Genomic DNA, 13,237 nt, shown 5'->3' with positions numbered 1-13,237 from the left:
TGTGTGATTTCCAGCTCCCTGATGACGTTATCACCCTCTGGGCAACTTCCCAGCCCCAGCCTTACCAGCTCTCATTTACCTACTGGGTGGGTTCTGAGCCTGGTCCTTGACTATCTGGGCAGGTCAGCTTTCCCCCAAAGACTCTGCAATGCTCCACCCTTCCTGACTGCCTCCCTCCTTCTTTACCTCCTCAGAATGTTGTCGTTTTGTGGGGTGGAGGAGAAAGGAGACAATCATGGCAGTCTGTAACCAGAGAAGTTAAAATTAGAAGACCTTGAACAGTTTGGAGTGTTCTCGTCAGTAAAATAGAGATAATAATTCACAGTATGAGGATCTTGGTGAAGGTTAAATGATGTAACATATGTAATGTGTAACCCTCTAGTGGAGGGAGAGAAGGAGGGAAGGTGGGGAGAGAGAGAGAGCGAGAGTTTCATGACTGATTAGATGTAGGAAATGTGTCAAGTCAAAAAATAACTCCAGTGTTTTAGTCTTTGATGCTAAGAGAAAATGGTTATTAGCAAAGATCGGAAAATGAGTATCTTTTTAATGATGAATTCAGTTTTGAGATAGACATTCTGTTGCCATCTTAAAAGGAGCCCTGGTGGTGCAGTGGTCAAAGCACTCAGCTGGTAACCAAAAGGTTGGTGGTTCGAACCCACCAGCCGCTCCACAGGAGAAAGATGTGGCAATCTGCTTCCGTAAAGATTTACAGCGTTGGAAACCCTATGGGGCAGTTCTCCTCTGTTCTGTAGGATAGCTATGAGTTGGAATCGACTCGGCGGCAGTGGGTCGCCATCTTAAACTCAGCAGGTAGAAACATCCAGTAGGTCACTAGGGAGACAGTGTAAAAGAAACCACGTTTGGAAGAGTTTACAATCATAGATTTGGGTTCACGTCTTGCCTTTGCTACTTACTAGTTGGAAGATCTCAGTTTCCTTCTATGTAGCGTGGGAATGTTAACCCCTCTCTCAGAGGATTGTTTGGAATATTAAGCGAAGCAACCTCCACAAATCCAACAGCTCATTGTCTTGTATATAGTAAGTGCTCAGTCGAAGTACTGATTCCGCATCCAGTGGTAGGCAGAGCCCGGAACGTGAGTGAAGGAAAAGGACTGGAGACCCCGGGGGTGGGAGTCTTTAGCGATATTTGGGATCAGGAGAATCAGCGAACTGCCCAGAGAGTGCTGTTCTGTTGGGGGAATAGCTGTCATTAGGACAAGGAGGAAATAGCATCTGAGATGGGTGGACGGTAATGTATCGATATACAGTGAGGACAGAGAGAAGACACTGGACTGGACAATTGGACGCCAAGGCTGACCTCCATTGTGCTGAGAAGGCCATTTCTGTGGATCAATTCAAAAACAGACACTGTGACTATGACTCTTTCTTGTTCTTTGTAAGAGGTAAACAACAGCTTATTAATAGTCCTTCTGTTTTGTTCAACTGTGCTTAACATTTTTCAGAGAGAAACTAACATCTTGGCCTCTTTCAGTAGGTGGATATCTACTGGGGTTAAAAACAAACCAGCAAGCATACCGGGGAACAGTTGTCCATTTATTTCCTCTGGGGCCTCGGTTTTCTATGCAGAGTAATTTTTGTGAGGCCCTGAAAGAATAACCAAGCTCAACAAGGAGGGAAGGTGAGAGCTGGGGAGGGGTCCCCAAGGAATCTCTGTCTGGTTGGAAGTAGACTGTGGGCATCAGTGACAACCCAGTGAGTAAGACTGTGGCCAGTGTTGCTGTTTCCTCTCTCTTTTCTGCTTTGCCACAAGAGGAGAAAGATGTGGCAAGGGTTGAGGTGATTTTGTAGAATTGGAGCTGCATATGATGTGGTTCTGAGAAAGCCAAATATATAGATAGTTCTCTTTGTAAGACAGCATGGCGAGCAAGCCTTTCTCACCCCTCTTTCTGAAGCGTTGAGTCCATCCATGACATTGGTGAGCTCTTCTGTGGTGGCCCCCTTCCTGGCTGATTTGTGAAGATTGCTTTTCCCACAGCCTCTTAGAATTTGCTTTCTACCCAAGGACCTGTGTCTTCCTCAGAAAAAACATTAAACAATTTAACCAAAAAAAAAAAAAAAAATTTTTTTTTTTTTTTTTTTTGCCAGTAGAAAATGAATGTTTTCTAGAGGGAATATTTATTTCTTATTTTTAATCTGTCATTTTCATTCTTGAAGAGATTTTACCACTGGTGTTTTTTTAATGCATTCCTCTTTGTAATTTCATTCAAGCTGTTTGTCTACTATAATAATCTCATTTAAAAAATCTTTTAATTGTGGTAAAAATATATATAACAAAACAGTTGCCCACTCAGCATTTTTCACATGTTCAATTCAATGACGTTGATGATGTTCATCACCTTGTAGAGCCATCACCCTATCCAAATTCGACAGTTTTTACAAAGGAAATTTAAAATGGCGTCCACCTTGTTTCCTTCTCTTGAGGAGCCATCTGTTCCCTTTTCTCATCCTAGTTTTGACGTTTGAGCAGGTGGCCTTTCCAGACACCCTCATTGAGAATTGTCTCTTCCCCATGTTCAAACTCCCCCAAGAAGTGATGAACTCCTACGGAGAGTTCAGGGCCCCAGTCTTACTCAGCTCAGCACTGACCCCTGCCGCCGGCCCCCTCCTTGCACAGTGAGTAGGGTGCATGAAGTGTTTAGAGGGAAGGGAGAATCTGCCAAGAGCTTGTTGTGTAATATTTGCTGTTATTTCATATGAGGTAGCTTCTTTGCCCCGGCAATTGTGAACTATGATAGATACCCTTCCTCCCCTCGTCTCCCCTGGCAAATTCAACATTGATTCGATACAGTTCAAATGGCACTTTCTCCGGAAAGTCATTTCTGTCTCTCCTAGGACAAATGAGTCATTCTCCCTTTGCTAACACCCATTCAGTGTGTTTATGTATTGACTTGTGGGCACACTGATCATTTTGCCAGTCGTTATCAGGCATCCTTCAACAACTGTGAGCTCCCCCAATGCAGCCATCTATGGGCCTCCCATCCAGCCCCAAGTCCAGAATTTGTCACATAACCAAACACACAGGAGATCCCACTAAAGAAATATCAAATGAAAGGAAGCCCTGCCGCCCACAGGGTGTTCAGATGCCTCCCCTGTGTTAAACTGTAAACCCAGTGAACAGATAAGGGCCACAGCTTCATCCATCCAGGGAGGCCACGGGGCCAGGTGGGTCCTCCTGTTGATAACATGTACTGTGCTCAAGGTTAGTCCATCCCACCCACTTCCTCTTTAGTATACCTGTGATTGGTCATCAAAATGTAACTTATCTATTGAATGTGGGAGACCAATATTACATGGAAACTGAGAAGTTTATGGACAAAAAGTAATTTAGTTGACTTGAGAATTTATGATAATGTGACCTAGCCATTGCATGATATTTATTTCTTCCACTTTTTAAACTGTCATATAATTTACAAAACAAGTCTATAATGTTTCTATCTCATTGCTTATTTTCATTGATAAATTCTATAAAACAATAAGGTTAAAAGAGCTATTAAAGACAGTAATTTATTGAGTTGTATTCTAGACATGTTACTCACTAGACATGTGTTATTATTGCTATTTTTAATCCTCGCAGCAACTCTTTGAGTTCGGTCTTAGTTTTCCCATTTTACAAATGAGAAAACAAGCTTAGGTAACATTCCCCCAGTTCATTAGCTTGTAGGTGGTAAAGTTGGAACTTGGATCCAGATCTATTGGTATCAAAACTTTCCTCTGTTCTGCTCGTTCTGCTGCATTTCATTTGAGAATATTTGGGAAATTAGTGGCTTCAAAGCAACAAACAAAAATCCAGGAGAAGACAAATTAACCTTATAGTTGTGTGTTTTGTGTTTGCAGGGAAGCAAGGGTGCCTACCGCTACCACTGGCAGAGCCACAATGTCAAGCACAGTGGCGTGGACGACATGGTGCTGCTCTCCAAGATCTCGGAGAATGCCATTGTGGAGAATCTAAAAAAGAGATACATGGACGACTACATTTTTGTATCCTTTATGGGTGTCTTTGGACATTTCTGAGTTATACGATAACGTCCACGGTACGATGTGGCTTTGCTACTGAAGTAAAGAGCTCCATCTGAAATTCTGAACCGATGATACGGGCTCACGTCGTTTTCATCATTTCAGAAGGAAGTTTTGTACGTTTTTGCCACTTGGTTGAGGCTGTGGGAAGGGCGAGGATGACGCTAAATGAGTCTCCTGGATTCCACAGAAGTCAGGATGCAGCCAGTATCCTGCCGTTTAACCTATGACACTGTGTGCACGTGGAATCTAACTATGTCTGCAGTTTCTAGAGAAAACCCTCACTTGCAGAGAGAATTTTATTGCTAGCGTGTCCTGATCGGAAAACGGAGACATTTAAGCTTAGACTTAAAAGGCTTAGAAAAGATTGTCTCGTGCAAAAAAAAAAAAAAAAATGCAATTTTGCCAGTTTTTCTGCATTCTTATGTTTACTAGAGGAAATAAGAGATGTGCATAGCAACTTTGAAAATACCTGACGTTCCTGAGGGATTTTTATGTTTCAGTTGTATCTTGCCAGGTGTCTTTTTTTTTAAAAAAAAAATAGGGGTTTAAAAAATTCAGCATGGAAATTTGATTCAAATGTGTGTTGACTTCATTACAAGCAGAGAATGGCAATGTTTGCTTAAGTTCCTGTAGGATCCAAGAGTTTTGTTGGTGCAACTATGTAAAGATGTTTTAGTGGAATTACTGTAGAGTTAATCAAAGATGTGCAAAGGTGTGTGTACAATCTACATGGCAGTGGCAGAAAGTTTAGCTGTGATGTTCCTTATGACTTCTGAGAGTATGATTTTATGGATGGTCCATTAAAAGCTGGAGTTCACCTACTGAGGTAAAATGTTTTTGTTCGTTGCTGTTGAGTCAGTTCCAACTCATGGCGGCCCCATGTGTGCAGAGGACAACTGCTCCATAGGGTTTTTAAGGCTGTGACCTTTCTGAAGGAGATCACCAGCCCTGTCTTCCGAGGCACCGCTGGGTGGGTTCGAACTGCCAACCTTGCAGCTAGCAGTCAAGCACTTAAGCATTTGCACCACCCAGGAATTCCGACTGATGTAGCATATGTTTTAGATTTTAACCCAGAAAACTCCAGGAGAACTGAGTGGGCAAGGGGAGGAATAGTGATCTCACTGATGGGTTTCACACCATTTATTCTGGCTGTTAGTTGAAAGCACTCAAACCTGTGTGACAGCTTGGCCGGGACCACCTGTTCCATCACAGGTGAGCGGAAAGGTCAACTCAACAAGGATTTATTAAGCAATATGAATTAACAACATTATCCCGCAGACACTTGGACCATTCTGACTGATACGGTGCCGTCTCTCACCTACCGTAGAGGACTTTTAGCATGTATCTGGGTAGCCAAGCCTCTGAACCCCTTTTAAGGGTTGACAGATATATTTGGTTTTGTTAGTTACATTATAATACCATCTTGATCGGGGGCAACCTGCTGCCTGCAGCCAGAATCCTGCCCACCCCCGTTTTTGTAACGAAGTTGTTATTGGAACACTGCCATACCCGTTCGTTTACATGTTGTCTACGGCAGCTCTCATGCAGAGGGTTGAGAACATAGCTGCATCAGACCGTATAGCTACAAAGCCAAAAATACTTACTATCTGGCCCTTCACAGAAAAATGTGGCAACCACTGCTTTGGATATCTATTCAGGGCTCCATGTAAGTTAACTGTACAGAAGCAGTTGTGTTCAGGTGTAAATTTTTATTGTGTTTGGTCAAAAAAGTCAAAATATGCTCACTTTAGCGGGGCTTCTCCCTGGTGGCACAGTGGTTAAGTGTTCGGCTGCTAACCTAAAGGTCAGTAGTTCAAATCCACCAGCCGCTCCTTGGAAACCCTATGGGGCAGTTCTGCTCTGTCCTATAGGGTCACTATGAGTTGGAATTGACTAGACGGTAACGGGTTTTTGGTTTTTTTTTAAATCATCATCAAAAAATTTGAAGCACCTTTATGTACAAGACCCTGTCGCGTGGTAACTGGCAGGAGATAGATTATAAAGAGTGAGTGGCAGCATGTGGATCTAGTCTGCTTGGGTTCAGACTGTGCTCAGCCATGGGCTTGGTGATCTGTGTGCCTTGGTTTCCGCCTCTGTAAAATGGGAGTGATAATAAAACCTTCCTCATGACGCTCCAGTAGAGTTAAGTGAAACAGTGACTGCAGTAAGTGCACAGTAAGCATTAGGTATTATTATCACTACCTTCGATGAGATGGCTTGACACGGTGGCTGCAACAGTGAGCTCAAACACAGCATCAATTATGAGGATGGCTCAGGTCCAGGCAGTGTTTCTTTCTGCTGTACACGGGGTCACTATGAGTCGGCACTGACTGGACGGCACCTGACAACAACATATTATCGTACGCTAGGGCAAGTGTATTACTTCCTCCCGTATGTCTGAGATGTGTTCCAGAAATTCAATTGCATAGTTGCTTATTGGAAATTTGAACGCATTTTTACCATAGAAACTGTTTTAAATGGAGGACTGGTTTATTGACAAGCCCATAAAAGTCTAATTTCCAGTGAATGTAGTTGAACTAATTATTCATTGGAATATTCTTGGAACATAGGCTCAACTCATTATATTATTTTCATAGAAAGGTGGTTTTTGATGAGCTGGGTAAAAAAGGAAACAATGACTTGTAGTCACCAACTGTCAGTCTATCCTCAATCCAGAGCGTGTCAGTCCTCCCGATAAAAACTATTGTTGTTCATGCAGAAAACCAAACTCACTGTTGTTGAGTCGATTCTGACTCCTAGCGACCCTGTAGGACAGAATAGAAATGCCCCATAGGGTTTCCTAGGCTGTAATCTTTATGGGAGCAGATCTCCAGTTCTTTCTCCCACAGAGCCACTGGATGGATTTGAACAGCCAACCTTTTGGTTGACAGTTGAGCCCTTAACCATTGCACCGCTAGGGATCCCTCCATAAAAGCTGTTTACCCCTACAACACAGGAAGCTTCCTGAAGGCAGGGACTATGTCTTGCATATCTTCTTTCAAAAAAAAAATTTTTTTTAACCTTTTTTATAAAAACAACATATGTTCATTTAACATAGTTTATGAAACACAGTCAAGTAAAATGGAGCAGATTAAATTCACCTGAAATCCCACCACCCAGGTCTGTATTTCCCTTTAACTTACTGCTGTGTATCTTCCTATTTAACCACACAAAGGCGTGCTTTCTTGTTAACTTGGACAAAAATGGCGTCATCTCGCAACATGGATTTCTCCGTTTCCTGCGTATTTCTTGGCATGGTGCATCGTATTAAGTGTTCACTGAAAATGTGTTGACTCTCAAGACTTGCTTTTTACATTTAGACAACAGAATTTTTAAATGACTCACCCAGAGGGGGCTGATTGTGTGCATTTGAATTACTGCCTTTGAATCAATGACTGACTAATCGTGTATCCTACTAAGGAAATGAGTTACTTGACCACTAATGACTTGGTGTTTTGGAAATCTCTACCCACTCAATACATGGGAAGCCCAGCATAAATGTGCATCCATCAGTAGCACAAAGTCGCTTTCAGCATTGAGGAAGCTTGGTGGCTCGTTGGATGTTTATGAACCAATACCGAGGGTTTGGCTGCAAATCTTTTCCTCAGAGAAGTGATAAAAGACCTCCTTTATCACTTCAGTGTTCAGAGAATGTTATGGGAGAGTAGCATTATTGTAAGTAAGTTTTTTTCCCCTCTGCTGAGCTTAATAGTTAAGAAGACATTTGATTTTACATTAAGTTATAAAATCGCTCATTTTGCCTCTTCTACATCGAATACCAGCGCATTGCCTTGTATTGAAGGTCAGCGTTTGGAACAATCAGTTGTTAATGCATTCAGGCTGAATGCACATTTCTTTGTTCTACATTAGTAGGAAAAAAAAATCTACTTAAAAATGCTGACATTGTTTACCAATAAAAACCCATACTTTTCAGCTATTTATCGCAAGATAAGGAAAGTTTGATTTGCCATATGCTTTTTTCCTGAATGTTGTCACACTTCTTACAATTCCGTTCTAAAATATATGAGAAAAACAGTGCAGTTTAACTCTTGCGCTTGGCAAGACGTCATTTCTAGCCAGCTTGGAGGGTGCAAATAATTCCTTAGGCAAAGCACCCCAAGCTCAGTTGGTCTTACCCTCTCTAAACTTGTTTTTACTCAAATTCCACACTCAAGTATATTGGGCCTTTTAATCCTTGAATTAGGAGTTGAGACTTTTGTTCCAGAGCTATTTGAACTCAAAACAGTGTGGTTATTCTGAGAGAGGTGCGGCCCTTGGTGTGAGTTTCATGCTGAGGAGGACAGGTGCAGTAGTGAGATGGACATTGGTCTGGTCCTGGAGCCAAGAGCTCAAGTCCACGATGTGACACTGGGCAAGTTGCCTCACCTCCCTGTACCTGGTGATGAATCCAGGGAGGTTGACTCAGATAGTGTGGGAGGTTTGGGGGAGTTCGCTGACTATTGAATATTTGGGAAAAAAAAAAAGTTAGCCTCTTAGCTTTGTCTAATAAGACTATTAAAAACAAACATACAGAAGTAATGTTGTTAGGTGCCATTGAGTCAGTTCCGACTCATAGTGACCCCATGTACAACGGAAGGCAACACTGCCCTGTCCTGCGCCATCCTCACAATCGTTGTTATGCTTGAGCCCATTGTTGCAGCCACTGTGTCAGTCCATCTCACTGAGGGTCTTCCTCTTTTGCTGACACTTACTTTCCCAACATGATGTCCTTCTCCATAATGACATGAAAAATGATGGTAGTATTACTTCTGTATGTTTTTTAACACCAAGAAAGTAGGAAATCCTCTAAGAATAAAGGACAGTCCCTTACGTTGGATAAATTGAGCCCTGAAAAATTCAGTGCATTGTTTCTTTTTGTCCTTTTTGCCACAGATACAGGAAAACTCTTATCATATAGATCCATGGACAGGCATTTGGGAACCAGTGAACCAAAAGATCTGTTGGGTTCCTTCTGTCTGTCACTCATATTCTGTTAAATAAGATGATGTTCCTTTTTTTTAAGTATTTTTTGCTGTTATAGTCTTGTGTCTCCATACACTTTGAAAATTAACCTTAGGCCCTACCTTCCCAGCCAAAGACTATGTGGAAATAGGCAATTATCTGAATCACTTTTTTCAAAGGCACACTTGAATTATGTAGCAGGGAATGGGAGTGATTGTCTGAGTTACCTGGAGAAGTGTCCTCAACCCAGTAGGAGACCTGCGCTCTCAGGGACATAGCTGAGGTCTCGATGGACCCAGCCAGGTGGAAAAGGCAGGCTGTTGAACAATTAGGCCAGGCTCTCTTTCACCTGAAGTAACTAAAATGTGTTTGTTTTCTTTAAATTCTCTTGTCTCAATCCTTCTGAATTAGACAAGTTTCAAGCCTGTCAGCATAGAAACAGGCCACATTACCCATTTCAAACCAAGCTTTATTTTTCAGGAATCCTCCCAAATAATACTGTCCTTGAGAACCCTGCTGGGAAATTTAGGGAGCAGCTGCAGCTTTCCCTCCTCATTGTAACCTGAGTCATTGATTCAGGATTGACCTAGAATAATCAGGGAGAGGTTTTCTTTTTCCTCTGAGTGTCTTCTTAATGGGCCCTACTTTTTGATTTTATGTAATCCATTCAGTGAACGTCAATACTTTGGAAGATGTCTCCTCATGGAGCAGATTATTGACAGTGAAAAAATGTTGGTTACTATAGGAGGTCATATGCAGCCGCGTCCATATTTACTGGGCAACCAAGGGCTTTGTTGTAGGAAGGGATTCATGGGGAGATGAGCCCTTTAGCTCACGTCTCAGGACATCTCTTTGTTCTTTGTATGTTGTCATCAGTTTGTCTAGGACAAGGTGGCGTTAACAGCAGATGGAGAGATCTTATTTGCCCAAGTTCCCTTTTACCTGGGGAGAGGTGTAGGCATAGACTTTCTCCCCATTTGAAATGAGGACAGTTACAGCAGCGTTGCATTCCTTAAAAATGTGGTGAACCACAAGAATCAGTGTATGTGTTTAGCATGTAATCAGAATGAGGGCCAAACCTCATTCATTTAGTTTTGATTGAGTCCCTACCATGTACAGGAATACTAAAAAAATCCAACCAAGGAAGATAGATTTTTGAGTACTCAAAAAAATCACAAGATTGTATACCAATGTTCATTTCAGCACTATTCACCACAGCCAAAAGGTAGAAACAACCTAAATGTCCATTAACAGATGAATGAGTAAACAAAATATGGTCTGTACATAAAATGGAATAATACTCAGCCAAAAAGAGAAATGAGGTTCTGGTGCACACACAACATGGATGAACCTTGAAAGCATTATGCTGAGTGGAATAAATCGGTCAGAAAAGGACAAATATTATATAATCCCACTTAAATAAAGTATGTAGACTAGGCAGATGCATAGAGAGCAAAGTTTCTTAGTGGTTACCAGGGGCAGGTGGGATTGGAAATGGGCAGTTATTATTCAGGGTCACTGAGTTTCTCTTGATGGTGGTCGAATAATTTGGAGAAGGGTAGTGGTGGTGGTTATACAGCACGATGCATGTCGTCAGTGTCACCGAATCGTACATGTAAAAAGTATTCAATTGGCAGATGTTTTGTTGTATATATTTATACCACAATGGAAAAAAGAAGTAAAATTATCTCTATTCACAGATGATATGATCCTCTATATAGAAAATTCCAAAGAGTCCCCAGAAAACTTCTAGAGCTAATAAAGGAATTGAACAAAGGTGCAGGGTACAAGATCAACAAACAAAAATTAATTGGATGTCTCTATACTAGCAATGAGAAATCTAGATGGGAAATTAGGGAAATAATTCCATTTATAATAGCGTCTGAGAGAGTGGAATACCTAGGAATAAATCTAACGAGGGACGTGAAGGACTTATACAATGAAAACTGTAAAACGCCGCTGAAAGAGATCAAAGCAGACTTAAATATACGGAAAGAGGCTTCACGTTCATGGATTGGAAGACTTAAATATTGCTAAGATGTCTGTACTACCCAAAACGATCTGTAGATTCTCCAAAATCCTGATCAAAATCCCGACATCCTTCTTTACAGAAATAGAAAAACCAATCCTCAACTTTATATGGAATGGCACACAAAAACAAAAAACCAAACCCATTCCAACTCATAGCAACCCTGTAGGACAGAGTAGAATGCCCCATAGGGTATGGAATGGCAAGAGGCCCCAAACAGCTAAAGCAGTGTTGAAAGAGAAGAACAAGGTAGGAGGGTTCACACTGGCCATCTTGTAGTTTTATGAATCTAGCAACTCTGCCAATAATAATAGTAAAACAACAGTACCTGCTTGAAAGACTCTGTAGCTTGTAGATTAAGAGTGCATACTTTGGATCCATACTACATGGATCTGAATCATCGCTCTGCCACTTAGTAACTTGTAACTTGGGCAAGTTTTTAAATTTCTTTATGCCTCAGTTTCCTCATGGTAACAGGATAAATAACAGTAACAAGTTACTGTTGAGTGCTCAGATGAGTACTGTATAAACATGTAAAGTGTACATGTAGTGTTAGTTTTGGTTAATGCACTTGACTGCTAACTGGAAGTCTGGAGACTCAAGTCCAACCAGATGCACCTTGGAAGACAGCCCTGGCCATCTCCTGAAAAATCAGCCATTGAAAACCCTGCGGAGCACAGTCCTGCTCTGACGCACATGGGGTCGCCATGAGTCAGAATCGACTCAACAGCAACTTTTTTTTAATAGAGCCCTGGCTGCAACGTCATGCGTGTTGGTTATCTATGTAATACTTTGTTCTAAATTTCACCTCAAAAAAATTAGGCTACTGGTGTGTAGTGTGGCTTGCCGCGTCTGCCTTTGGCAATTGGAGCTACGTCTGCCGATCCCCACCCAGACTCTTGGCTCTTCCTCCGTTAGTGATCTGCGGCTGTGATCCACTGTCCCATCTGCATTTTCTCTTAATGCCATGGCCTGAGCTATTTGGATCATTGCTTTTGTCTTTATTTGTAATCTTTTAGAAAACACTTGGACAATAATTGTGAATTCTTGATAACATCTGCTTACTTAATTTGAAGAATATGTAGCTAACAAGATTGATGATGGACCTTAACTGGGTTTAAATTCAGACATACATAGGATCTGTACTAATCTCAGTCAACCCTTTCAAGCAGATGCCATATTTCGGGGAAAAAGAAATTGAAATGTACCAAGGAGCGGTAAGTTGTATCCCACATAAATTACTGGGCTTTTGTGATGCATGTGGGTTTTTTTTCTTGAAGTTAGCGTTACATTTGCACTTTCTTGTTATTAATTATTTATTGGGGAAGTGCAAGTAAGTGATATTGTTTGGTTTTTAATGATGTATCACTGTCTAGAGTGCAGCTCACAAAGCCGTAGGACTATCTTAGTATCTGAACTTCATTTATGTACAGAATTAGTTAAATAGGACCTACAACCTGCAGCCTGAGGGGTCTTCCTGCTTCCACCTATGCCATAAAAGTCTAAGGAATAAAAACCAGTAAGAGGTAAAAAAAAAATAAATCTAGTGATGGGAACATTCTCTCAGAGTTAGACCCTTAATTAAGCTGTGGCTAAGGCTTGAACGTGAAAAATGAATCTTTTATTACTTCATCTACTAATCCGACCCTGGCCCTACTTAAACCCAATTCCCAAGCCTTGGTGGTGGTGTCATAAAAATAGAAACCGTAATCCTAATGAATCTATTTCCTCCCTTCGTTCATCCCTCACCCAGGCCTCCCTGTCTCCTGCATCTCCTTCCTTCCTTCTTCCTTCCCTCTTTCCTTTGCAGCAGAAACACAAGCGTGCTCATTAATCCTGACCCCTGGAAAGCACACAAAAGAGAGCCCACACACATTCATCAGTTGAAGTGGAAGGCAATTTACCCAGAGCAAGAGCCCACCCCATTGTTGCCAGATGAATGGTGCTGGTCGCTGGAGCCCAAGGGGGCTGCCACGCGAGAAGCCTTTGATAATGCTGCCTTTATGGGGGCCCAGCACAAGGGAGCACTGTCAGCTGAGGCTGGCCCTGCCCTGGCCCCCCGGCCCCCCATCAGCAGGGCCCGGGCAGCCACCGTGGGTAGATGGAAGCGGGCGTGTGTGTGTTGTTTCCTTCCAGATTTTTGAAGAGGATTGTTGCATGTGGGTCCCTTTCAGGCTGTCCCTCTATTGAAGAGTTCTCACTGCAGAAA

General features: G+C 42.0%; 1 protein-coding gene across 1 annotated transcript in view; it reads left to right on the top strand.

The window, feature by feature from the left end:
* The window catches only part of MYO1E (myosin IE), a 209,863-nt gene that overhangs the window by 82,930 nt on the left and 113,696 nt on the right, over nt 1-13,237 (top strand). Inside the window, exons 2-3 of the mRNA XM_023729854.1 lie at nt 3,855-3,998; nt 12,156-12,245. Of these exons, the coding sequence (XP_023585622.1) occupies nt 3,855-3,998; nt 12,156-12,245 (234 nt within the window). The remainder of the gene's footprint in view (nt 1-3,854; nt 3,999-12,155; nt 12,246-13,237) is intronic.

The sequence above is a fragment of the Trichechus manatus genome, unplaced genomic scaffold, assembly GCF_000243295.1.
Source record: "Trichechus manatus latirostris isolate Lorelei unplaced genomic scaffold, TriManLat1.0 scaffold00030, whole genome shotgun sequence".
Classification (NCBI taxonomy): Eukaryota; Metazoa; Chordata; class Mammalia; order Sirenia; family Trichechidae; genus Trichechus; species Trichechus manatus.
Note: the sequence above shows the minus strand (reverse complement) of the source record. Positions and strands in the feature narration are given on the sequence as shown.